Source organism: Sus scrofa, chromosome 14 (assembly GCF_000003025.6).
Source record: "Sus scrofa isolate TJ Tabasco breed Duroc chromosome 14, Sscrofa11.1, whole genome shotgun sequence".
Taxonomy (NCBI): domain Eukaryota; kingdom Metazoa; phylum Chordata; class Mammalia; order Artiodactyla; family Suidae; genus Sus; species Sus scrofa.
The window spans coordinates 29,146,461-29,173,769 of NC_010456.5; the positions used below are offsets into that span (position 1 = coordinate 29,146,461).

The 27,309-nt window shown below is 45.7% G+C and overlaps 1 protein-coding gene across 11 annotated transcripts in view; it reads right to left on the reverse strand.

Moving 5' to 3' along the window:
* DNAH10 (dynein axonemal heavy chain 10) overlaps window positions 1–27,309 on the reverse strand; it is a 154,776-nt gene that overhangs the window by 50,981 nt on the left and 76,486 nt on the right. For all 11 annotated transcript variants that reach the window (XR_002338322.1, XM_021072222.1, XM_021072219.1 and 8 more), the window contains 13 exons: window positions 25,599–25,733; window positions 24,804–24,956; window positions 21,011–21,199; window positions 19,742–19,888; window positions 18,965–19,156; window positions 16,118–16,236; window positions 13,910–14,068; window positions 12,438–12,573; window positions 10,372–10,494; window positions 8,490–8,624; window positions 7,967–8,183; window positions 2,566–2,685; window positions 941–1,086 (listed from right to left, as the gene is read on the reverse strand). Coding sequence is in view for 10 of the 11 variants with exons in the window: in XM_021072222.1 (XP_020927881.1) it covers window positions 941–1,086; window positions 2,566–2,685; window positions 7,967–8,183; window positions 8,490–8,624; window positions 10,372–10,494; window positions 12,438–12,573; window positions 13,910–14,068; window positions 16,118–16,236; window positions 18,965–19,156; window positions 19,742–19,888; window positions 21,011–21,199; window positions 24,804–24,956; window positions 25,599–25,733 (1,971 nt within the window). In the remaining variant the exon portion in view is untranslated. The remainder of the gene's footprint in view (window positions 1–940; window positions 1,087–2,565; window positions 2,686–7,966; window positions 8,184–8,489; window positions 8,625–10,371; window positions 10,495–12,437; window positions 12,574–13,909; window positions 14,069–16,117; window positions 16,237–18,964; window positions 19,157–19,741; window positions 19,889–21,010; window positions 21,200–24,803; window positions 24,957–25,598; window positions 25,734–27,309) is intronic.

The window sequence follows — 27,309 nt, forward strand, 5'->3', positions numbered from 1 at the left end:
ACAAAACAAAACAAAACAAATGCCCTACAGAACTGAGCGGGTGCCTCGATCTGGTGACAAGTATATGACAGCTGGACATCCTGAAAATCACAGGGGAGATAGAGTCTTCAGTCAGTTACAGAACATTAAGTAAAACTCGTTGAAAGCCAGAAGAGTTGCAGGGCCATGTGAGCAGGCGGGCCACGTAGGACCACTCTGAATCCACAGGAGAAATGCCACCCTCCTTCCTAAGGTCTCCATGCAGAGAGCACATTCTGCACAATCATGTTTCTTGCATTCACTTTCATTTTCATCTCCCCACCTAACAAGATCGGGCCTTCATAGCCTTGTTCACCATCACCTGCCCTGGCACACCCAGCGGGCTCAGTGCCCCACAGCTGTCAGGCCCTCCCACGTTTGCCACATGGAAGGAAAGGAAAAACCACAAGATGGTGACGAGGAATGTGACTGCCAGCCCCCGGGATGCCCCTCCATCACCCTCACCTCCATGTAGTCACACCTGGCGTAACCCCCTCCCATGCGGTAAGGAGGTGGACCACAGTGGTTCCTATGTGACCCACAGCAGGTGGCAGAGGTGATGCTGTGTCATTTCCGGGGTCACACCAGGCATGGTAGCAGCTGCTTTGCTCTCTTGGACATTCCTTCGCGGGGAAGCCAGCTGCTATGTCAAGAGGACACCAGCAGCCCTTGGGAAGGTCCACGTGGTGGGGAACTAAGGCTGGCCATCTCGGAAGAAAGTACTCCAGCCACAGTCAAGGCTTCATACAACCTTGCAATCTCATGAGAGAGCCTGAGCTAGCCTGAGCTAGAACCTCCCAGCTAAGCCACTCCCAGATTCCTGACCTGCAGAAACCATGAGCTAGGGTTTGTTGTTGTGAACTGCTTCGTGTTGGGACGATCTGTTACGCCGCAGAGATAACAAACACACACACTGACTTACATTAGTCTCTTCATTCAGGTTCTTAAGGAAGTTCTGGGTCGTGGCTGTCTTGGAGGTGCCAGATTCACCAACCAGAAGGACAGGTTGCCTAATCTTCACCATTTGCTCCAGCGTCCAGGTAGTTCGGGTTGTGTCCACTGTATGTACTAAAGAATTTAGTTATTTAGTTATTTAGTTATTTTGTCTGTTTGCCTTTTCTAGGGCCGCTCCCACGGCATACGGAGGTTCGCAGGCTAGGGGTCGAATTGGAGCTGCAACTGCCGGCCTACACCACAGCCACAGCAACACGGGATCCAAGCCACGTCTGCAACCTACACCACAGCTCACGGCAACGCCAGATCCTTAACCCACTGAGCAAGGCCAGGGATCGAACCCGCAACCTCATGGTTTCTAATCAGATTCGTTAACCACTGTGCCACGACGGGAACTCCTGTATGTACTAAAGAATTTATGAAATGCCAACAAGGTATGTCTTGGGTAACCTGGAGTTTCTCAGGATCCTATAAATCCCATAAAAAGCATTGGCCAAAACCTAAGTGGTGACCTTGAAAATATATATGTGGGTGAAATCTCAGGAGTACCTCATTACCACAAAGATTATTTTAATAGCTTTACAGAGATATCCCTCACATACCATAAAATTCACTCCAGTTTTAAGTGTATGATTTGGTACCTTTGATACACTCCTACAGCTGTCCTCATCGGCACCTCCAGGTGCAGGCTACCCAAACGGTTTTAATATCCAGTTCTGATTTTCACTCAGGATATTAAAACCTTCACTTCTCCACAGATTAGGTCACTCACTTATCTGCAGGATTTGGTTTCCTGAGCAACAGCTTCTTCTGAAGAGAGCATAAAGCCTCACAGTCAGGTCTGGCTCATGCCCACAGGGGTGGTTTTTAATCCCGATTGGTTCCTGAGAAAATAGGTACATCTGCCTCTATCGGAACCCCAGACCCACCAAAATCAGATGTTCAGTTTGTGAAATTCTTCAGCCTCTGTGTTAGAGCCAAATAGCCAGAGGTGCTTGTGTAAAATACAGCTCGATACACAAGGTCCACAGTCCCCGACTTCTTGAGGCAGCAACTATTACAGAATGAGGCCCTATTCATCCCTCTTTCTCCCCTTTCTTCACTCATCCCCATGCCCAGCCAGTTCTATGGGAGGGAGGGAGCCCCGGCAAAGGGAGGGGAAGCAGAGAAGCACCCCACCCATTCCACTCTCTGCCCCCACCTATCAGGATCCACCTGCCCCCACGCGCCCCCCCACCGGGGAGGAGCTGAGAGGCACAGATGGCCGAGGATGCTCACAGCTAGCAGCACATGAAAGGAATCAAAAGTCCCCGCCTCTTGGCAAAGCCCATGGCTCACGTTCCTCAGTTTCTCTCAACTGGCATTCCAGGTGGGTCTCAGTACCACAAGGACCACAGGATCTTTTTCCCCTCCTCACGGATTGAGAACCACACACTCTTTTTTTTTTTTTTTTTTTTGACCACGCTCACATTTGGAAATTTCCGGGCCAGGGATTGAACTGGAGCCACAGCAGTGATAACGCCAGATCCTTAACCTGCTAGGCCACCAGGGAACTCCAAGGGTTCTTAAACTGAGGGTTCAGTTCTCACTTACCCAGGATGTCAGTAAATTTCCTCTCGTGGGAATGAACATACTCTGGAACTAATTTATTCCACGGTATCCATTTCTTCTGTGTGGGATCAAAATGAAAGTCATACAAGGTTGAAAGGTGACCTGTAATAAACAGCGGTCTGTTTCGCTTCGATCGTGCACATGGAATCACAGAATCAGCTCTGGCTCATGCTTGACATAAACTAATGCTATTTGCTTCCTGGACAATAACTTAATTGGGTGCTTTCAATGAATGCTACTCATTCACTGGTCAGATACTTACAGGGTACTGAGTATTTTGAATGAATGCTCCCCGTCCACTGGACAGAGACTCACTGGGACTACAACAGTGGGGCAGACGATCCTGGCCCCTATGCTCACGTTGTTGGTGGGTTGGGTGGAGGTGGGTAGAGACAAGTAAACAGGCAATTCCACTGCAGTGCTAAGTGCTGCGATGGGCAAAGCACAGGTGCAACAGGCACCGCTTGAAGGCATCTAGCCAAGGAGAGCAGGGAAGAGATCTGAGGAGCAGCAGGTGTCACTGGTAACCTGGGGGCCCCTGGTCCTTCCCAAAATCATCATCAGCCTCCACCCGCACGTTCTGTACTGTGATCATTCACCCCAGGACTGCTCTGCACACCCAGCTTTAGGCAAAGTTCCCTCACGCACCTCTCTCCCAAACAGACTGTCACAGGCAGGCCCCACCAATACAAAATTTTACAGCCACCCCTGCAAGGAACGCTTCCCAAAGGAAATCCGAACCAAAAGGAGACCTGGAAGATGAGTGATCTTGGGGCAAGAGAAGTGGGGCAGCTGGGAGGCTCTGTCAGAGGAAGAGGAGAGCATGAGGGGGACCGGGCGGCAACAGGGAGGATGGAGGGATGGAAAGAGTTACGTGGGCAGGGAGTGGAGGGGCAGATGAGATGAAGCCACACCCTGAGGAGCCTGTGGGGCCATCCAGAGGTAGTTGTTCTCCACCATGCAGCTTCTGGGGAGTCCACGACCTGAACCCTTCTATGGGAGACGTGATCAGACTTGCAAAAGATGAATACGGCCATGATAGGAAAATGGATTTGAAGAAAGTAAGAGTAGAAACAGGGAGCGATCTATTACTGCAGCTCCTGCTTTGTCCAGAGTAGAGGATAGGAACAGTGGTGTGGGGAGAAATAAACGATTTAAGAGGTATTTCAGGTATAGAGAGGATGGGATGGAAATGATGGGTTGGGAGGGAAGAAAGCATCAAGGTCACGAACGTGAAAAACAGAGATAGAGGAGTTCATATCGTGGCTCAGTGGTTAACGAATCCGACTAAGTACCATGAGGTTTCGGGTTCGATCCCTGCACTTGCTCAGTGGGTTAAGGATCCGGCGTTGCCGTGAGCTGTGGTGTAGGTCGCAGACGCGGCTCGGATCCCGCATTGCTGTGGCTCTGGCGTAGGCCGGCGGCTACAGCTCCGATTAGACCCCTAGCTTGGGAACCTCCATATGCTTTGACTGTGACCCTAAAAAAGGACAAAAAAAAAAAAAAAAAAAACAGAGATAGAGAGATGGATGGACAGATAGATATGGATGGTATATGATAGATAGATAGATAGATAGATAGATAGATAGATAGATAGATAGATAGATAGATAGATATGGATGAATTGATGGATAGGTAGATAGAGAGAGATAGATAAAGATGGATGGGTGGATACATACAGTTAGAGTGACACACAGATAAGATACAGATGATAGACAGAGAGAAAGAGAGATTTAACTATAACTGAGTTAGGGAACCCAGGAGAAGTCTCAGCAGGAAGGAGACTGGAGGTCAGAGCTGTGGGCAGGGGTGGAAGGGCTCAGTGAGGACACAAAGAGAGAAAAGAGGGTCCAGGACCAAATCGTGATGGGAGGGAGGAGCAGAGGAAGGGGACTTGACCAAGGAGATTCTGCCGCACGGCCAGGATGGAACAGGATGGAGGAAGAGTATTTCAAGAAGGAAGAAAGCAGCCAACCATGGAGAAAGGTCAGGGAAGCATGGGCCAGAAGAGCCCATCAGACTGGGCAACGAGGAGGGAGTGCATGTGCTGGCTGGCGGCAGTTAGTTGTGTGGATGGGAGGTGGGGAGCAGGGAGTTGAGAACTAATGGGTTGAGAGAGGAAGTAGCTCCAGATAACCCTTCAGGGTGGGTGGCTTTATTTATTTATTTTTTTTAATCTTTTATTTATGTGTATATTTTTTTCTACTGTACATCATGGTGACTCAGTTACACTTACATGTATACATTCTTTTTTCTCATATTACATGTTCCATCATCAGTGACTAGACAGGGTTCCCAGTGCTACGGAGCAGTATTCCATTGCTAATCCATCCCGAAGGCAAGGATGCGTGGCTTTAAAAGGCAGAGGCAGAGAGACAAGCTCTGGAAGAGGCTCGGTTTAGGAAGGTTTTCCTAGATCACAGCTAAGACCTAACGGGACAAGCCTGGTGGAGAGGGACAGATGGAATATATCCCGGAAAGACAATACTGGTGAAGCCAGGAGCCCAAGATGGGGGTGAGGAGGGTGAGGGAAAGGGGCCGCCCTCAAACAACGGGGGGGGGGGGGTTCCAGCTCAGCTGGGAGGGCGTCTCCTCCCCTCTGAGAAAGGAGCCGGGAGAAGATGGGAGCTGGAAAAATCCCTATCTGACAATGTCCATTTTTCCCGCTGAAGGAAGAAGAGGGGTCATCTGCAGAGATAGGGGAGAAGACCAGGTGGAGATATGGAGAAAAGGGAGATGACCTGCCCCGGTAGAGACAGGCAGGAGAGTTCAAGTCAATTTACGGAGGCACTGGTCTTCGTGGCTGTGTGATTTTCTCAGCATCACTCGGCCTCTGGACAGGGGCTTGGGTTTTCTCAGAGGGAATTGACAGAAGGACAATGAGACAAGAGAGTGGAGGATTTTAGGCAAGAGCAGATGAAGTGATTGGGCAACAGAAAAGAATTCAGAAAGTTTAGAAGGTGGTGGGAAGAATAGAAGGTGGGGGACAGTCCCCACAAGGCCAGCTAGGAACACAGGTGCCAAAGTCACAGAAGCTCTCTGGGCAGGGAGTGGAAAGTATGAATTTAAGATGCAGACAGAAGAGTGTCAGGGTGTCGTGAGTTAGGATGAGGTCCAGGGACCCAGATGCTACAGCTTCGTACAGTAGGCATCTGGAAGTGGGTTGTCTACAGGGCCATTCAAGTCCCCACAATGAGGGCAAACTGGGGGAGAAAGACCAGACCAGGAGCAGCATCGTCTCTGCATGAGGGGATTACAGACGGCAGCAGCAGCATTCAGCCAGCATGCTGGGCAGAGCTGGGAAGCAGCCCCCTCAAAGGAGACTCGAGATCCTGAGAAAGTGCAAGCAAACTAACACCCAAAAGAGCAGGGACTTGTAAAACATCTTTTATTTGCTCAATATCTGTCCATGAGAAAGACCTGCAATCATTTTACTTTGAGCTTTAAAAAGAACAGCCCAGGTAATGATTACAGAACACAACTTAGGTCTCCCTGCTGAGCCATATTTAAACGTCACTAAGAGATGGACAAAGAAGGATCCTGGTGTTACCTATAGTTCTTGGAGAATGCAACATTTTCACCATAGATGGTGCTTTGAGGATGCATATTTTTCATGCAAAAATTTAAACCTTAGGAGTTCCCATTGTGGCGCAGTGGTTAACGAATCCAACTAGGAACCATAAGGTTGCAGGTTCGACCCCTGGCCTTGCTCAGTGGGTTAATGATCTGGCATTGCTGTGAGCTGTGGTTTAGATCTCAGACGTGGCTCGGATCCTGTTGCTGTGGTTCTGGCCTAGACCGGCGGCTACAGCTCTGATTAGACCCCTAGCCTAGGAACCTCCATATGCCACAGGAGTGGCCCTAGAAAAGGCAAAAAGACCAAAAAAAAAAAAATGTAAACCTTAATATAATGATTTCTCACATGAATGATCTACAGATACACAGGTGATTGTCTACAGTGCAAAAAACTCAGGAATATAGCAGATGAATTAAGTTGTGGAACTTTAGAGAGATGGTTCCAAAAAAAGAGAGAATCCCGAAGAAGTTCAAAGACATGGACAATGTGAAAATTTTAAAGAGTTTAAACACAGTGAAGGGAGCAAGTGACCAAGCTAGAGGGAGAAAAGTTTCAACCCATCAAAGAAGGCCATACAGGGAGTTCCCACTGTGGCTCAGCAGTAATGAACCTGACTAGTATCCATGAGGATTCAACCCCTGGCCTTGCTCTGTGGGTTAAGGATCCAGCATTGCCATGAGCTGAGGTGTAGGTGGCAGATGAGGCTTGGATCTGGCATTGCTATGGCTGTGGCAAAGGCTGGTGGCTATAGCACTGATTCGACCCCTAGCCTAGGAACTTCCATAAAAAGACAAAAAAAAAAAAAAAATAAGGCCATCCAGGAAATCAAAATTACAGTGAGGGAGCACCTCACATTGATCAGAATGGCCCTCCATTAAAGTCTACAAATAACAAATGCTGGAGAGGGTGTGGAGAAAAGGGACCCCCTCCTACACTGTTGGTGGGAATGTAAACTGGTGCAACCACTATGGAAAACAGTATAGTGGTTCCTCAGAAAACTAAAATAGAATTACCAGATGCTCCAGCAATCCCACTCCTGGGCATATACCCAGACAAAACAACAATTCAAAAAGATACATGCACCCTTATGTTCATAGCAGCACTATTTACAATAGCCAAGACTTGGAAATAACCTAAATGTCCATCCACGAATGAACAGATTAAGAAGATGCGGTACATACACACATTGGAATACTACTCAGCCATAAAAAGAATAAAATAATCCCATTTTAAGCAACATGGATGCAACTAAAGATTATTATACTAAGGCAAGTTAAGTTGGAAAGAGAAAGACAAGTATCATATGATATCGTTTATCTGTGGAATCTAAAATATGGCACAAATGAACCAATCTACAGAACAGACACAGACTCATAGTCTGGGGTTAGGAGATGCAAACTATTCCATTTAGAATGGATAAGCAATGGGGCCCTGCTGCACAGCACAGGGAACTCTATCCAATTGCCTGGGATAAATTGTAATGGAAAGGGATATCCAAAAAATAATGTATATACATGTATAAATAAGTCACTTTGCTGTACAGGAGAAACTAGCATAACATTGTACATCAACTGTACTTTAATAGTAATCTCTTTTTTAAAAGGCCACCCAAAGAAGCTGGGCTTCTGCTATAGCAATTCATGCATCTGACCTCCTGACGGTACCACCAGGTGCTCTAACCATGGCACGTTTCTCTCCAGAAGCAAATAACCTGGAAAACCCATATAAGCATACATATGGAAAAGCAAGGCCATGTCCTTCTCAAAAGCATTCTGAGCAGGAAAACAGGTTATATTTGGTACCTACCTGGCAGTTCCCCGGGACTGGCCCAAACTCCATCCGTATCAGCAGTGGGCAAAGAAGCAATACGTTTAATACATTCGTCAAATTTAGCCCTTCCATCCTCGAGGAGGGAGGCGCCCAGAGAACAGTACAGAGCCTCTAAGAAGTAGCTCTCCAGAAGATCAGGGTCCTCAATTTCTCCTTCTAGTAATGCATCCAGCATCTTGGTTAACTGGGTTACCTGGTTCACAGGAAAAACCCTGGCTCAGGCCATGTATTCCACAGACATCCCCACCAGGGTCAGTTCTGGTCAGAAATCCTGGGCTCTCAGAGTGATGGGAACTGTAAGACCCGCCATATTGGTTTGGACAGATGGAGTCCCCATACCTTGTCTTGCACTGGGTCACAAAAGGAAGCAGGATGTCCTTCTTATCAGTATTGGCAATATTAGAGCTTCCCCATTTGGCATCTTTGCTTCCCTTGAAAGCCCACTGTGGGTCCATCTTTAGGGAAGAATTCCTTTCTGCTAACAATGATCATTTCTTACCATATTTAGGTCTGTCTGAGGAACGATTGTCTTCAGCTTCTCTCCTTGTCTTCCATCCACGATTCCTTCCACTATCATATCAATGAGATAGGGCACATATTTCTCAAATAGTCTCTGCAAGTCACCTTGCTCCACCTATAACAGAGAATGCATGTTCAAGTGTTCCTTTATTTAAAAGGAAGTTAGGGGAGTTCCCGTCGTGGCTCAGTGGTTAATGAATCCGACTAGGAACCATGAGGTTGCGGGTTCAATCCCTGACCTTGCTCAGTGAGCTAAGGATCCAGCATTGCCGTGAGCTGTGGTGTAGGTCGCAGACATAGTTCGGATCCCATGTTGCTGTGGCTGTGGTGTAGGCTGGAGGCTATAGCTCCAATTCGACCCCTAGCCCGGAAACTTCCAGATGCTGCAGGAGCGGCCCAAGAAATGGCAAAAAAAGACTAAAAAATAAAAATAAATAAAAGAAAGTTAGTGGAAAGCTTTTCTTGTTAAAAAAAAAAAAAAAAAAAAAAAAAAAGAAGACAGGGGGTGAGAAACATTTTCTGATGAATGATAAATTCGGCAGGTGAGTAAACTCTTTTACAAGTGCCTTATATTGGTGTTCCTGCTGTGGTACAATGGGATCGGAGGCATCTCTGCAGCACCAGGACACAGGTTTGCTCCCCAGCCCGGCACAGTGGGTTAAAGGATCTGGCATTGCTGCAGCAGTGGTGTAGGTCAAAATTACAGCTCAGATCTGACCCCTGGCCCAGGAACTCCATGTGCAGTGGGGCAGCCAAACAAATAAAATAAAATAAAAGTGCCTGTTGGGGCTGCCCTGCCACATACGGAGTTCAATCCCTGGCCCAGGAACTTCCACATGCCATGGGTACAGCCAAAAAAAGAAAAGGTTCCATTTGACAGAAAAAGGACTGATTGTCTTAGAGCTCAAGTGATATGGCTTCAGTCACCCAGCAAAGAGTGCAAAGCAGTAGAAGGTCCGTCTCCCTACCAAGGCACTGATGACCACCAGGGATGGGTGGATGGTCCTTCCCCACATGGCAGTGGGCTTCAAGTGGTCCTATCATGTTTCCCTTGCACTTCCTTTCTCTGGGGTAATTATGTCCTGGTTTCCAATTCACCATCAGCCTAGTGATCCTTCTAGAGACACATCCTGTGTCCCTTTGAGAATGTGGTCATGGTGTCCTGCGTGTCGTCAAGCCACAACTCTCCGGTGACTGTCACATCTATCTGCACTTTTCAGTGAGGTTGATCATTAAGACAATGCAGCCATGTGACTCATCACAGGGTTTGAGGTCAACGGAAACCATTGGATCTCAATTCCAGGACAAACTAACTCCTTTGCACAGTGCATTCATCCAACTGAGCAAAACAGGAGGAGCTGGGTACCTCCTGGAGACAAGCCTCTCAAATGCTGGGCTTGGCTGGAGAAGGGGTTGTCAACCCATAAGCCGAATCTGGCCCTACACCTGTTTTTGTAAAGGAAGTTTTATTGGTACGTAGTTGTGCCCATTCATGTACTGTCCCTACTTTCACACCACAATAGCAGGCTGGAGTAGCTGCAAAAGAAACCATAGGACCCACAAAGCCTAAGGTATTTGCTTTCTACCCCTTCATAGAAAAAAATGTGTCAACTTCTGGTCTAGACTAACAAAATCACTACCTATCCCACCAGCTGTGAATTGTCTGGAAATCTAATAAGCGTGTCTTCCATGTTTTCATCCAACCTAGAACTTACTGTATTAGAACATTAAGTGTTCGAGAAGATCATGGGCAGGTCAAGGTCAAGGTCCTGGCCTTCAACTACAAACATCCCTCTGAGTTAGGCTTATCCAACTAGCCACCAATACTAGTCACTTTAAGTCATTTTGGAAATAACGTTCACCTTGTTTTGTATTTGATTAACCCATTTTTTCCAGTATGGTTGATATTTCAAGTTTTTAGGATCCACAAAAACCATTCCACATCGAGACACAGTCGCAGGGGAGGCATACTGTAAATCTCCAACCTGGAGAAATAATCAAAATTAGTGTTTCCTACCACTATAAGCAATTAGAATACATGTTTAAAAGCCCTTGCTTGTACGAATTTTTTATAACTGCATAAAACCCAAGTCATATCCAGATGATGAGGCTTCTAATTGAACACCTGGGTTTGTCATCGGAAGATTATGCATCTCTGATGTAGCACTTTTTAGCTTTCTTTACCGTAAAATTAATGTGAAAATTAACATGCTATAGAATATCTGGCAAAAATTTTAAAGCATAAAGAAGAAAATAAGTTATCCAAACTACTACCACCAAGAAACAAACACTGTTTTGAAGTGTTTTTTTCTTTATTATCTTAGTCTTTTTTCCTAAGTTTTTAAACATAATTGAAGTCAGATGATATGAAACAATAAGTATGCATCTAAACCAGCAATATTAACACACCTGTCTCTCTTTATTTGAAAAAAAGACACTGTGCTGTCAGCCAATAAGATAATGAGGGAGTTCCCATTGTGGCACAGCCGAAACGAATCCGATTAGTAACCCACATGAGGTTGCAGGTTTGATCCTGGCCTCACTCAGTGGGTTAAGGACCCAGCGTTGCTGTGAGCTGCAGTGTAGGTCACAGATGCGGCTGAGATCCTGCATTGCTGTGGCTGTAGCGTAAGCCGGCAGCTGTAGCTTTGATTCAGCCCCTAGCCTGGGAACCTCCATATGCCATAGGTGCGGCCCTAAAAAAAAAGATAATGCTATGTACAAATACTCATCCAGTGAACAATTTTGCACGCCAAGTTAGGAATGGCAATATTAAGCTAAGTCTCAGGACCACAACTATGAAAAATGTTTGGAGGATATGATAGAAAGTTTGAAAAAACAAATGAAGATAAAGCAAATAGTGCAAGAGAAAATGAAAGGCAACTACAAACTCCAGACAAGAAAAAATAGCTCTAAAAGAAAGTAAATGTATTACAGTGCCTGGATTTCTTGCTTCACTAGCAAGTATATCACAATATACTAGCTGGCTCTACAGTAAATATTTCCTTTTTCATAGTGATGTACATATGCTTACTGGTTGAAGTGACTGAGTGATATAGCATTCTGAGGAGGGGAGGTGGGCAGATGGTATAAAAGATGAACCCTCAGAGTTCCTGTTGGGGCTCAGTAGAAATGAACCCATCTAGTATCCATGAGGATGAGGGTTCAATCCCTGGCCCCATTGAAGCAGGTTAAGGATCTGGCATTGCTGCAAGCTGTGGTGTAGGTCACAAATGTGGCTCAGATCCTGTGTCGCTGTGGCAGTGGGGTAGGCCAGCAGCTGCAGCTCCGATTCTACCCTTAGCCTGGGAACTTCCATATGATTCAGGTATGGCCCTAAAAAATAAACAAACAAATAAATAAATAATGAGCCCTTAGTTTCCTAGCAGCCAGTCAATAGAGAATGTATGAACTAAATAAAGGAAGAAATAGCATGCAAAGTGCAATATTTATAGATACTAGGGAAACCATCAGAAGAAACAACTCAAGAGTGAAAAGTAGTTACTTCTGGGATACAATGAGAAGGGATGAAGGAATAGGTAGAGAACAAAAAGTTGTCCTTATCATAAATTCGTCTGCATTGTTTGAGTTTTCCTTAGTCATCTACATTTATAACAACTTTAATAAGCATTTGAAATGGAGTTCCCATTGTGGCTCGGCACAAACGAATCTGACGAGTATCCATGAGAAAACAGGTTCAATCCCTGGCTTCGCTCAGTGGGTTAAGGATCTGGCATTGCTGTGAGTTGTGATGTAGGTCCGAGGTGTGGCTCAGATCTAGCATTGCTGTGGCTCTGCATAGGCCAGCGGCTACAGCTCCGATTCAACCTCTAGCCGGGGAACCACCATGTGTCACGGGTAAGGCTCTTAAAGAAAAATGTTAATGAAAAGAAAGACATGTTCCAAATTACTTTTCATCACTACTTGCCTCAAAGAGCAGAGCACAGTGTGCTTGAAGTCGAATACGCTCTCCATTGGCCAAAGTCAAGAGCTTGTTGTCATCCATCACCGAGTTCATGTTCTCCACCCACAGAGCATCCACATCACCATCAAATAAAATATACCTGTGGCAACAGGAGAAAAGTGAGCCATGAGTCCTAGTAAGCCTCTTGTTGTGAACTTGGTGTAACCTTCCCATTTGTGTTGAATGCCTTTCCCCAGGGTGTTCTAACCAAAACCTGAGACAGAGCATCCTCCAGAGATGTGACCCAATAACACAATATCATTTATTATATTTATATAGGTTACTATATATGTGTATGTATATGTATGTGTATATATATACATATGTATGTATATGTATGTGTATATATATACATATGTATGTATATGTATGTGTATATATATACATATGTATGTATATGTATGTGTATATATAAACTGTTTGAGTTATATAAACTATTTGAGTTAGTTACCAACATTTAAGAATCAGGAAATTTCACAACAATCTGGATTTCTTGCTTCTCTGGCAAATGGGGAGGTCTGACAGTACAGACCTGCCTTCCTGCCTGGGAAGTTGCTGCCCACTGAAAAGAGAAAATGCCACAGTCCATCTCATTCTTTTCTTAAATCTGAGACGGAGCATCAGTTGCTGGTTTTGAGGTAAACCTAATTCTCTTATGGTAAAGTTAAAAGGTAAGTATTTCATATACCCATGTGTAGTGGATTGCATGGTGGCCTCCCAAAAAAAATAGTTCTACCCTGAACTTTGAGTGTGAGTGAGTGTGACCTTATTTGGAAAAAAAGGTCTTTGTAGATATAATTAAGTTAAGGACCTTGATGGAATCATCCTGGATTTCCTGGTGTGGTGGCTGGGTTTGAGGGCTTGGATTCAGTCACCACAAGTTCAAATCCCTGGCCTCCGGGACGAGTTCTTCCCTTCCCTTCCCTGGACCTCAGCTTCTTCCAAGGTCAGCGGGGCCTGCTGCAGTCGAGGTGACTGAGATAACACATAAACAGCACCAGGTCCTTTGTGAAGAGAGCCTCCAGCATCTGACTGTAAGTGTGTTTGTCTCCAAGCATGAAACTACACTACTACACATCCTTTGTTTATTCGTGAGGTTTAGCTGATTTCATGATGAGTCAACCCAGGCTCTGCATTCCTTACAAAAATACTCACTTTCGGAGTTCCCATCATGACTCAGTGGTTAACAAATCCCACTAGGAACCATGAGGTTGCGGGTTCGATCCCCGGCCTTGCTCAGTGGGTTAAGGACCCAGTGTTGCTGTGAGCTGTGGTGTAGGTTGCTGAGGTGGCTCGGATCCCGCATTGCTGTGACTGTGGTGTAGGTCAGTGGCAACAGCTCCGATTGGACTCCTAGCCTGGGAACCTCCATATGCCACGGGCGTGGCCCTAGAAAAGGCAAAAAACAAAAAACAAAACAAAACAAAAAAACTCACTTTCGCTCCTTCTTATCCGTCGGCTTATTGATCTCCCTGAAGATGTTGGACAGCACCCCATCTGTCCAGTCTCGGGTGGTGGGGTCCAGGATGCCATAGAGCTCTATGACACTCATAGCCTTGGGGTTCAGGACATACAACTTGGTCACCAGCCCGAGCCTAAATCAAAGAAGAGGCTTCAGCCGTGGCTCAGGCAGACTAAACACACTAAGAGAACAACCTAGGCCACCCATGTTGGGGATTTGATGTTTTGGATCCAAGCCAAAATTTAAAATGTGATTCATGCAAATTCTGCACTGGGCTTCCCACTCCTTGTTAATGGCTTATACTAAACGCAAGGGAACCACCTTTCCCCGGAATCGTGGCCCCGACATAATTGAGGTCTGAACTGATAACTCTGCTTTGACTTCTGAGGGCAACAGACGCTAACCATGTATATTTCATCATATATTTACACATACATGCATACAGCATATTTATGTAAAGAGGTCACAATTAGCCTAGGGTAGAGGAAATAACAGACATCAGGATGACATAAAACCTTTGAACTCGATGTTCAGTCCCTCGTATTGACAGAGGACATCTGCTCTATGTTGCTGACATCATAAAAAAATTACGTAGACAGGGCATTTCCCACTATAATGCCTATAAACTCCTGCAGTGCTGTGGGATTAATTCATCTCCCGAAAGCTACAGTTCATACAAACCCTAGTTCATAACAAACTAATAAATAAATAATAGTGGCATGCATTTACTCACATCTGTATGTGATCGCTCTATACATTATATAACAAGGAATTAAAGAAAAAGCTACAGGGTGGCTATGGAATAACCCTCTTAAAATCAACAATCGGGGTTCCCATTGGGGTTCAGAGGGTTAAGAACACAACACAGGATGTAGGTTGGATCCCTGGCCTTGCTCAGTGGGTTAAGGATCCAGCGTTGCTGCAAGCTGCATAGGTTGCAGATGTGGCTTGGATCCAGTGTTGCTGTGGCTGTGGCTTAGGCCTTGGCCGCAGCTGTTTCAACCCCTAGCCTGGGAACTTCCATATGCTGCAGGTGTGGTCATAAAAAGGGGAAAAAAAAATCAGAGTTCCCGATGTGGCACAGCAGAAATGAATCTGACTAGTATCCATGAGGATACAGGTTTGAGCCTTGGCCTCGCTATAGCCTGGGAACCTCCACGTGCCGCAGATACAGTCCTAAAAAAGAAAAAGAAAAAGATGTCAGTAAGCCTTTGTCCACCAGTTTACTCATGAGAAACAAAAGAAGAAAAGACAGTCACTTACTCAATGAGATTTTATAGACTATCTGGAAATGATTAAGTCACAAAGATTATAAAGCTTGAGTTAGATTTTTGCTGGACTATCAGTATGGCATTGACATTTTCTGGAATGCAGTTGTTGCTTAGGAGAAAAATAAAAAGTCAGAAAACCCATTTTCAGTATAAGGCTATCAATTCCCTACAGGGCTCTGTGATTTTCTGTATTAGGGTGTGAGATGATTTTTTTTTCCCCATCAAACAGCACTGCTCCTGCAGGGCTGGTAATGATAAGGCCTTTGGGTAGGGGACGCACTTGGCCACTGATTCTATAACAGTGTTGCATAACAGTGCAGGTCCTGACTGCCTTTAAAGGAGCAATCTGAATGCCAGGAAACAGTAACTTAATTTCCAAAGCCTTTTTTTTTTTTTTTTTTTTGCTTTTTAGGGCCGCACCCACACCTCACTTGCGGTATATGGAGGTTCCCAGGCTAGGGGTCAAATCGAAGCTACAGCTGCCGGCCTATATCACAGCCACAGATATGACCTACACCACAGCTCAGAGCAACACCAGATCCTTAACCCCCTGAGCGAGGCCAGGGATCGAACCCGCCACCTCATGGTTCCCAGTCGGATTCGTTTCTGCTGTGCCATGATGGGAACTCCCTCAAAGCATTCTTATAAGATAATTTGTGAAATACTCATCTCACAAATAAACCTATTTACAGTCTGATGCACAAAAAAGATAACAGTTTTTGCCTTCTGAAATGTATTAGTTAACTCAGTAATGTAACAAGACACTCTGGGCTTAAAGAGAGTGTTTGGAACAAATTTAACCTCCCAGGAAATCAGACAACAAATTGGGCATAGGTAATAAGAACACCACCACCGACCTTACCACAAAACTGCCCCGGCGACCAAGCCCTCCCCACGGATGCCATACTCACTTGGTCTGGGCCTGACACAGAGCGTTAATAACCACAGACTTGCCGCCTCCCGTGGGCCCCACCACCATCGTCGTGTGGCGGGTCAGCATGGTCTCAAACATCTGAACCACCTTATCCACCTGTGGAACAAACATTGGCGGCTGGGTCAAAACACATCTTTAAAAAAATTTTTTAAACAGCTTTCTCGAGCTAGACTGTGCATACCCTACAAATTACCCACTGAATTGTTTCAACAATTCAATGGTTTATAGTGTGTTCAAAAGGTTGCAAAACCATTACCACATTCCATTTTAGAATATTTTCATCACCCACCCCACTCCCCAGAAAAAAACTCTGTGCCCGTTGTGTCTCTCAAGCTCATCCCCACCCCACCGCCGGCACCCACTAATCTACTTTCTTTCTCCATGGATTTGCCCATTCTCGACATACAAATGGAATGATATAAATGGAATCCTGCAGTATGTTGTCCTGGATGTCTGGCTTCTTTCACTTAGCATCATGGTTTCAAGGTTTATCCGTAAGTGCAGCCATGTCAGTGCTTCATTCTTTTCATGGCCGAGTAATATTCCACTGTAGGGCTAGACCACATGAGGATGTGGATTCAATCCCTGGCCTCACTCAGGATCCAGCACTGCCGCTAGGTATGGTGAAGGTTGCAGACACAGCTTGGATCTGGTATTGTGGTGGCTATCTCATAGGCCAGCAGCTGCAGCTCCAACTGACTCATAGCCTGGGAACTTCCATATGCTGCGGGTACGGCCCTAAAAAGAAAAAAAAAAGAAAAAGAAACAGCCACCTCCAGTGGAAACCATCAGGACCAGGATAGGTGCAGAGAGCTCTCATCTGTAGTCAGTGTCTGCTGCCCCAGCCTGAGGCCTCTGGGTAGCCAGGGCCCCAAGGTGGGCCTTGTGGAGGCAGCCGCCCTGATACTGAATCTTTGGCACTCATATTCTCAACAGAATACTTTGGCAATAATATGTGGCTTATAGACAACATATACAACCTCACAGTTTTCAGATGATCAAAGTTCTACCTGTAATATCTAATTTAATTTTTTTTCTCTTAAGTGTGACCCTAGTGGGAGAAAAGGTGGGGTGGGAAAAGAACAACAGATGGTTGGGCCCCAAAACAAAATACTTAATTTATCTGATCACATTGTGCCAAACAATTGGAAAGTGGTGTATCCATGCAGTGGAATATTACTCAGTCTTAAAAAGGAAGGGAATTCTGCCACATGGCTGGGCCTAGGGATGATCATACTAAGTGAAGTAAATCAGACAGAGAAAGACAAATACCATATAATATCACTTATATGTGGAATATGAAAAAAAAGATACAGGTGTTTCCATTGTGGCACAGCAGAAATGAATCCAACTAGGAACCATGAAGTTGTGGGTTTGATCCCTGGCCTCACTCAGTGGGTTAAGGATCCAGAGCTGCCATGATGTGGCATGACGTGGCTCTGGATCCTGCATTGCTGTAGCTGTGGTGTAGGATGGCGGCTGCAGCTCTGATTTGACCCCTAGCCAGGGAATCTCCTTATGCCTCAGGTGCAGCCCTAAAGTAAGTAAGTAAATAAATAAATAAAAGCATAAATAAATAAATAAAAATTTTAAAAGATACAAATGAACTTATTTACAAAACAGAAACAGACTATGCACAGACTTAGAAAACAAACTTACGGTTACCAAAGGGGAAATGTCAAGGAGCAGCATGGATTGGGAGTTTGAGATTAACAGATACACACGACTATATGTAAAATAGATAATCACCAAGGACCTGCTGTAGAGCACAGGGAACTCTACTCAGTAGTCTGTAATAACCTATATAGGAAAAGAAGCTGAAAAAGAATCTGAAAAATAATCAGTGACTATAACCAATTCACTTTGCTGTACACCTGAAACTAACACATGGTAAGTCAACTATATTCTGATATAACATAAAAGTTAGTTTTTAAAAAGGAAGGGAATTCTGACATACGCTACAACACGGACAAACCTTCAGGACACTGCTGAGCAAAACAAGCCACAAACAAAAAGGACAAACACTGTACAATTCCACTCATATGAAGTCCCCAGAGGAGTCAAATTCATAGAGACAAAGTAGAGGAGTGGTTACCAGGGGCTGAGGGAGGGGGGATGGGGAGTTACTGTTTAATGGGGACAGAGTTTCAGTTTTGCAAGATGCAAAAGTTCTGGAGATCTTGCACAATAATAGGAATATACTTAACACTGCTAAACTCTACTAAAAATGGATCAGATGGTAAGAGTTCTATTATATGGATTTTACCACAATTTAAAAAATGAGGGAGTGAGAAATGGTTAAGGTGGTAAATGTTACACGTATTTTACCACAATTTTTTTTTCTTTTTTTTTTTTTTTTGCAGCATATAGAAGATCCCAGGCTAGGGTTCAAATTGGAGCTGTAACTGCAAGCCTACACCACAGCCACAGCAATGCTGGATCCAAGCCAAGTCTTTGACCTTACACCATAACTCACTGCAATGCCAGATCCCTGACCCACTTGAGCAAGGCCAGAGATTGAACCTGCATCCTCATGGAGACTAGTGGGATTCATTTCCTCGGTGCCACGATGGAAACACCCACACAATTATTTTTTTTAATGGCTGCACCACAGAAGTTTTTTATGGCCAGCATATGGAAGTTCCCAGGCCAGGGATCGAACCCAAGGTACAGCTGAGACCTATGCCACAGCCATAGCAATGCTGGAACCTTAACCCAATGTGCCACAGCAGGAATGTCCACAATTATTTTTAAATGAAAAAAAAAAAAAAAAGGCAAGGACCCAGAAAATGTCAGTGACGTCTCATCTTCAGCACCATTTTACCTGGACAGGTAAGATGACGTAGCCATTTTCCTGGAGCACCTGTTCTACAGCATCATTGAAATCCGGGTAGCGAACCCGTGGGCAGTCTAGTCCGGGAAACAGGTCGGAAATTAGGCCAAGGAAAAGAGGGACGTCCTCAAACACGAACTTGGGTAGATTCATGTCTCGAAGGGCCCTCATTAGCACCACGTCCTGGATGGAATAAAACAGGGGTGTCTTCAAAGATGTTTCCAAAAGCCCCCAGGGCTAGTCTAGAAATCCTCTTATGAAATAAAAAATGAAATCTTACACTAAATATGAAACATAAAGCACTGCAAGCACATTCTCGAGGGAAACACACAAGCCTGCTGCCCACAATGCGGCACAGACTGAACTCTTTAGGAAGGAGTAAGTCCTGTGTGAAAGAAACATGACTGCCTCTCTGGCTTTTATTGCAAGGAGGGAAAAACGGATATTCATGCTTCCTCAAGAATTTCGTTTACGCCCACCCCCTCCACCCCACCATCCTGCAATCGTAGATTGATTATTATCACTGAAGCATCACAAATGTTGGTGCCACGAAGATCTTGAACTGGACCTTATGGTAACACGCCAAGGTAGAAGAAAATAATATAATGAATAAGAGCCCAAACGAAGGTCAGACACCTCAGTAAAGTGACAGCTAAGAATAAAACCTTTCCCTTGAGAACTCTGCTCCCCATCACCTCCAGCCCAGCATTGATCAAATACACGAGAACCAAATGAAAACCCACAGAACTTCATGCACGTGGCCCCTACCTCCCTCAGTTCAGGAGAACCTCTCTTCAGCTCACCAGCCATCACCAACACTGATTTCAGGGCTCGGAGGCCAAAATCATAATGATGCTGCTTTGAGAGCTGTTCCCGGGCCAGCTTGTACAGAACGGTCATCTTTTTGGCCAGAGTCTTTGGTGATAAAAGGTAATGAAAAATAAATGAAGAAAATGCCCTGAAAGCACCAGAACATCATGACACAAAGAAAAGACAGTAGATGACATAAAGATGTTTAGATGAAAGTGCTCCATAAACAAGCAAATCTTGCCTCTAACAAATAGCAAGATGGGTCCTCCGTGTTTTTGCTTTGTGTGTTTTGTTTTAGGGCTGCACCAGTAACATATGGAAGTTCCCAGGCAGGAATCTAATTAGAGCTGCAGCTGCTGGCCTACACCACAGCCACAGCAATGCAGGATCCAAGTCACCTCTGTGACCTACACTGCAGCTTGTGGCAATGTCGGGTGCTTAGCCCACTAACTGAGGCCAGGGATTGAACCTATATCCTCACAGAGACAATGTCAAGTTCTTAACTGAGCCACAACAGGAACTCCAGTTTCCTGGTTTTGATTTTATCACTGCAGGAAGCTGGGAGAAGGGGCACTGCAACTCTCTGTCCTATTCTTGCCACCTCTTGTGGGTCAAGTGATGTAGAAATAATAAAAGATAAGGAGTTCCCATTGTGGCTCAGTGGGTTATGAGCCCAACTTGTATCCATGACGATGCAGGTTCGATTCCTGGCCTCACTTAGTGGGTTAAGGATCCGACGTTGCCATGAGCTGTGGTGTAGGTCACAGACGTGACTGAGATCCCACCTTGCTGTGGCTGTGGTGTAGGCCAGCAGCTACAGCTCTGATTCAACCCCTAGCCTGGAAACTTCTGTATGTCTCGTGTGCAGCCCTAAAAAGCAAAAAAAAAAAAAAAAAAAAAAAAAAAAAAAAAAAAGGGTGGGGGGAAGAAATAAAAGGTATGATTTTTTTTCGGCTAAGCCCGTGGCATGCAGAAGTTCCTAGACTAGGGATCAAACTCAAACTGCAGCAACCCGAGCCACAGCAGTGACAACACCAGGTCCTTAACCTGCTGAGCCAGCCTGGAACTCCCAAAAAATTGGAATTTGATGAAGAGAGAAAGGGAAGGAGAGACGAAGCAGAACAATTTAAAAAGCCCCACAGAACAAAAACCTCCCAGACCCCTGTCTGAGAGCAGATCCAGGTGGAGTGCAGGGCTGGGGGGGTGCAGAGTTGGGGGGGTGCTCACTTTGGCCCAGAGGAAGCCCTCGGAGAACAGCATGATCTCACAGATCTGCTGCAGGTCCGGCACGATCACCACCACGGGCCGAAAGAGGGCCTTCACTGACTCGGGCAGCTCTGTGCGGCCTGCGTAGCCGGGGTTCATGGTGATAAAGATGCCCATTCTTGAATCCAGGGAGATCTCCTGCCCTTCAAACTAGAGGACAAAGAGAAAGGAAGGAGGGGTTATGCTGCTGGCCAGCCCATCCAGGAGGAAGGAGGCTCGGGAGCCATGTGCCTACGAAGCAGACACTACCCATCTCTTCCCTGTTCCCTGTGATAAATGCAGCGTCTTCATGCTTCTCGCCTGAGTGTTCTGGGGGGCAAGGCTCAGCCGACCCCCAAACTCTGATCCTAATCAAGGGTCTGTGGACCTGAGAAGGCTGATGTTGGGAAAGTGTGCGGCCTGGGGTTGATTCAAGGCGCTGTGGGCCCCCCTCGCCACAGGTCATTTACCCTCTCTGCGTCTCAGTTTGCTTTTCTGCAAGGTTGTGGCAATTAAACGAGACAACATATTCCAGAGCCCCCGCCCCGCTGCTTCCCACAAAGTGGACCTTCATTCGTGTTGGTTGTCACTTCCCTCCCCATTTCCACCTTCGTGTTGGTCTGGCGGCCTGGATGTCACATGGACCCTTCCTTCAGAACCTCAGCTCACATCTTCGAGAAACCAGCCTTTGTCCTCTAGGTGCTTCATGTACCAACCAAGGGCAGAAATCTCTCCATTTTGAGTCTCTTTAGCCTATAGGCGAATTTCAACTGTCTTAACTTTCCCTCCTACTAAGATTTTACTATTTTCTTTCTTTTTTTTTGGTCTTTTTAGGACTGCCCCCATGGCATATGGAGGTTCCCAGGCTAGTGGTTGAATCGGAGCTGCAGCTGCTGGCTTACACCACAGCCACAGCAACGCCAGATCCAAGCCGCATCTGTGACCTACACCACTGCTCACGGCAATACTGGATCCTTAACCCAGGGATCACACCTGTGTCCTCATGGATGCTAGTCAGATTCATTTCCACTGAGCCATGATGGGAACTCCTATTTTATTTCTTTTAATGGTCCACCAGCTAGACAGAAGACAGAAATTTTTTTCGTTAATATTTCCAAGTGGTTATTCTCAATCTTTATTTTGCATGATGAGAACTCAAGGGCATGTTTAAAATGGGGATCCCCAGCCCCATTTGCAGAGAATCTGACATCAGATGTCTAGCTGATTGCTCAGGAACTATAATTTTTTTTTCTCTTTTTTTTTTAGGGCTGCATCTATGGCATATGGACGTTCCCAGGCTAGGGGCTGAATCGGAGCTACAGCTGCTGGCCACAGCCACAGCCAAAGCCACAACAACACCGGAACCTTAAACCACTGAATGAGGCCAGGGATCAAACCTGCATCCTCATGGATACTAGCTGGCTTCTTAATCCACTGAGCCACAAAAGTAACTCCAGGAACTATAATTTTTTTATTTTTATGAGGCACCATCTACCTCAGTGACAAGAGGGCAGCCCAGCAGACAGCTGATACTCCCTCAAATGAAGGCTGCTATCTTTTTTTTAACTAAATAAATGAATATTTTTAATAACACGGATGTTAATTAATAGTATATAATAGGGAGTTCCCGTTGTGACTCAGCAGGTTACAAACCCGACTAGTATCCTTGAGGATGCCGGTCCACTCCCTAGCCTCGCTCAGTGGGTTAAGGATCTGGCGTTGCCATGAGCTGTGGTGTAGGTTGCAGACGCGGCTCGGATCTGGCATGGTTGAGGCTGTGTTGTTGGCCGGCAGCAACAGCTCCAATTAGACTCCTAGCCTGGGAACATCCATATGCCGTGGGTGTGGCCCTAAAAAGCAAAAAAAAAAAAGAAAAAGAAAATAGTATGTAATAAAAAAAGACTAATTAATAACATATTTGGAGGCCACAGTCTCCACCCCAAACTTGCAGGGAGACCTCCCTTACCCACTCCTCAATATTCCACCTGGGTCCCAGATCACCCTCTAGAGATGACGGACAGGACTGCTCTTGAAAACACTGCTTCTAGAAACCCAAATTCATTGCAGGTTCAATGTGCCTTCCGTGGCAATAGCTCAGCCCTAAAATGTTTCAGAAGAACTAAGTAATGGAAATCCATCCAGAACATTTACCAGCAACCTCAAATGTCTAAGAGTATCCAGTTTACATAATCTCTTGATCATGAGCCACACTGAGGTCCAGGGAGAAAGAAGGTAGGATGTCAGGGCTGCAGAGGTGCCCTCAGTGTAATCCTCACCAACCCAAGCCGAACTTGGGTCCTGAACTTCCCAATGAGGCTCTGGAGGGCCTTGGAGGATGCACAGGAGTTTCCAGGTAAAGGAGAAGAAAGGACAATTCCAGGCAGATAGGGATGTGTATGATGTCCCAAGGCCGGGTATGTCTCTGCAGCAAATGACATGAAGTAATAAGAGTGCAGGGCACATAGGGACAAGGACAGTGGTCTGAGGAACAAAAGAGCAAGTTGGGACCAGAAGGACCCTGTGTGGGAAAAAGGCTAGCCACTCTGGTCCCTGTTGACAGAGAACTCGCTCTTGGCTGCCAAAATGACATAAAGTCATGTTTCTCCAAATTCTGATCCAGTTTAACCTGATGTATTAACACAGACTTCTCAGATTTGAGTCTACAAATGTATTGCTGGATGGGGAGAGATTAGTAAATTCTCAAAAAAATTTTTTAATTTGCCTTTCCACTTGAATGACAACCTTAACGACCTTGCTCATTATAATTCCCTAGCTTTACCAGGAAGGAACGCAACATTTCTTGTTCACTGTGATGAAAATTTCTACTGAAGACATTTTGACTGAAAGGATCATTGATTTTTTTTTTAAAGGCAATTTTTTCTCAAGTTTGGGAAATTGCTAGGAATATTTTTTTTGACCTTGACCTTGAAAGGGGGTCTTATACTTCACTTACTTGTGTGCAATGCCCTACGAATCTATAACTATTAGTCACATGTCTGGAATTATTTTGAAGTTCCTAAAATACCACAATTTTTAATCATCAAAGATAATGAGGGAGTTCCCTGGTGGTCTAGAGGTTAGCATTAGGCACTTTCACTGCTGCTCCTGGGTTCAGTCCCTGGTATGGGAACTGAGATCCCACATTAAGCTGCTACACACCATAGGAAGGAGGAAGGAAGGTGGAACAGAGGCAAGGAAGGAAGGAGAGAAAGAAAAGTATTTAAAATCAATTGCTCTAAAAAAATTATTTTTAATTTTTAAAAGAGGCTGATAGGAAGTGCCCTTGTGGCCCAGCTGTGGTACAGGCCATAACTGGGCATGTGTTCAATGCCTGGCCCAGGAACTTCCATATGCCATAAATTCAGTCAAAAATAAATAAAATAAGAGATACTGATAATATGAGGAAACCCAATTATCTCCATTTTGAAAGTAAAAGTCAGGCAAATCATCTGAAAACAGAAAAAAAATATATTTTTTCTCTTTAAGGCCACACCTGTGGCATATAGACGTGGCTAGGGGTTGACTCAGAGCTGAAGCTGCCAGCCTACACCACAGCCACAGCAATGCTAGAGCTGAGCTGCATCTGCGACTACACCACAGCTCGTGGCAACACCGGATCCTTAACCCACTGAGCGAGGCAAGGGATCGAACCTGCATCCTCATGGATACTAGTCAGGTTCTTAACCTGCTGAGCATAATGGAAACTCCCCACCATCTGATGTTTAGAGGAAACGCCACATGTTCCCATCCTGGTGGGCTTCACACTTATCCTCACCTGGAACGTGGTCAGCTGATGGATCAGAGCATTTCGGATCGTCTGAATCTGAGATGAGATGACTGAGAGCACAGAGGCATCTATGCGATTAAACTCGTCAAAGCAGCCCCAAGCCCCACATTGAGCAAGGCCCGAGAAAATCTTCCCAACAGCCTAGGACGACAGAAATGTCAGGACAAGGGCAATTTTCATCTTTAACACTGCAAGCAGTCCATTTATGGATACAATTTTCTAAAGTAAAGGGAAATGAGGATTATCAGATTGGCACAGGAGTGGTCAGCCAGCCACCCCACCAATCGATCTTCCTGACAAGACTTTCAAGGCCCCCGATGGGCCAGCTCCCACTCACAGGATTTCATAAATTCAAGGTTTTAAGTTAAAACTCAGATTTCTGGCTTCTCTTGAGATGCTGGAAAATCCAGCAATACTGGGTCCTCTTTTCCAAGTGTAACAATTGCCCTAAGCTGAACAGTGGCTCCCCCTTTAGATGGAGCTTTGCTCTTCAGTTAGCCACAGTCCCCAACACTCTCTATTGTCTCTGCTTGCTGCTTCACTCACTTACATTATCTACCTGACTCTGGTGGGCATTTAGTTTGGACTTTTGCTCTCCATGCTGGTAACAAAGAGATACACCCAAGTTCTGAGACTGGGATGGTGAAGGCCTTCCTACCATAGTTCTCCATCTGTCCCTGTGTCATTTCATGGAAGCGTATGAGGCGAAGTGCCTTCCTACCATGTCCCACTTTTAGCTCTCTGCCTAAGAAGATAGAACGGGAAGTGATGCCAGAGCCTTACTTTGTAATCCATGCCTTCGCCACAGTTGGTCACAACACAGAGCAAGCCCAAGGCTTTGGCCAGGTCCTTGGTGGTCTCAGTTTTGCCAGTACCTGCTGGGCCAGCAGGAGCTCCACCCAGATACATGGACAGTGCCTGTTATGAGTCAAATGCAAAACATACGTTGTCTGCTTCATGGAAGGAAACAGGTGTCAATTCCCAGTCTGTGACAATCTCTGCAGAATATACAAATAGCCATGGACGAGGTCACACTCACCTTTTCTGAGAGTCACCAGTTTTGACTTTTTTTTGTTTTTTTAGGACGGCACCTGCAGCATAGGGAAGTTCCCAGGTGAGGGGTCGAGTTGGAGCACCAGCTGCTGGCTTACACCACAGCCACAGCAATGCCAGATCCTTAACCCACTGAGTGAGGCCAGGGATCGAACCCGCATCCTCATGGATACTAGTCGGGTTCTTAACCTGCAGAGCTACAACAGGAACTCTACCAGTTTTAACATTTCTACATTTCTCTAGTGATCTCCATGGACTCCCATCCCCCATTATACAAGGACCAGCATACCAGGGACAGAGCAGTGAGCTGGAGTCTGTCCCCACCCTGAGGACAATGCCCAGAAGTCCCCAGAATTGGGGCTCATGGACACACGGACATCTTTGCAGAGGATTCATTTTGCCCAAAGTAAGATTTGGTCCTTTGTCTGCAGACCCTAGGAGCTGACCTCTAAGCCCTCGGAATGTCCTGCCTGAGAAGACTGTCCTTGTTTATCTGGGTTCTTTGGGCCATACAGGGCAGTCCCACAGGGCAATTTATGGTGGGAGTCATGGGCCACATGGTACTGTCAGGTCAGCTTCCAGAGGTTATGGAGACTAGGGTCAACCACTCAGGTGGTCAGTCACGCCTGCCTGACAAGTCGCGGGTTAATACCCCGGCCACCAAGGCTTGGTCTGCTTCCCTGGGTGCATGCGTCACACATGCGGCCACAAGCTGTTGCTAGAGGAAACAGTGCTGTCTGCACTCTCACCCTAGAGAGGAAAGTGAAGCTTTGAGCTGGCCTCCCTGGACCTTGTGCTATGCTTTCTCCCCTTGCTGATTTTGACCTGTAAAAACCATAACCATGGGAGTTCCCGTTGAGGCTCAGCAGGTTAAGAACCCAACAATTATCCATAAGGATGTGGGTTCAGTCCCTGGTCTTGCTCAGTGGGTTCAGGATCCCCCATTGCTGCAAGTTTTGGAATAGGTCGCAGATGCAGCTTGGATCTGGTGTGGCTGTGGCTGTGGCTGTGGTGTAGGTCAGCAGCTGCAGCTCCAATTTGACCCCTAGCCTGGGAACCTCCATATGCTGTGGGTGTGGCCGTAAAATAATAATAATAACAACCATGACTATAATGGCTTTACTGAATTCTGTAATTCCTTTTAGCAAACTATTGAACCCAAGTGATTTTTGGGGCCACCTGAACTTGCAACAGCCCAATCCTGAAAGGTGGCAATTACACAGATTTTTTGCAAAGGATGACGTCCCTTACTCTCAGTGTTAGTGTCCTGGGGCTGCCACAACCAAGGATCACAAAACCGGCTGGCTTAAAACAACAGAAATGTATTACTTCACAGTTCTGCATGGGAAAAAGTCTGAAATCATGGTGTGGGAAGGGTGACACTTCTTCTGAAGGCTCTAGGGGAGGGAGCCCCCTTGCCATCTCCAGCTTCCAGTGGCCC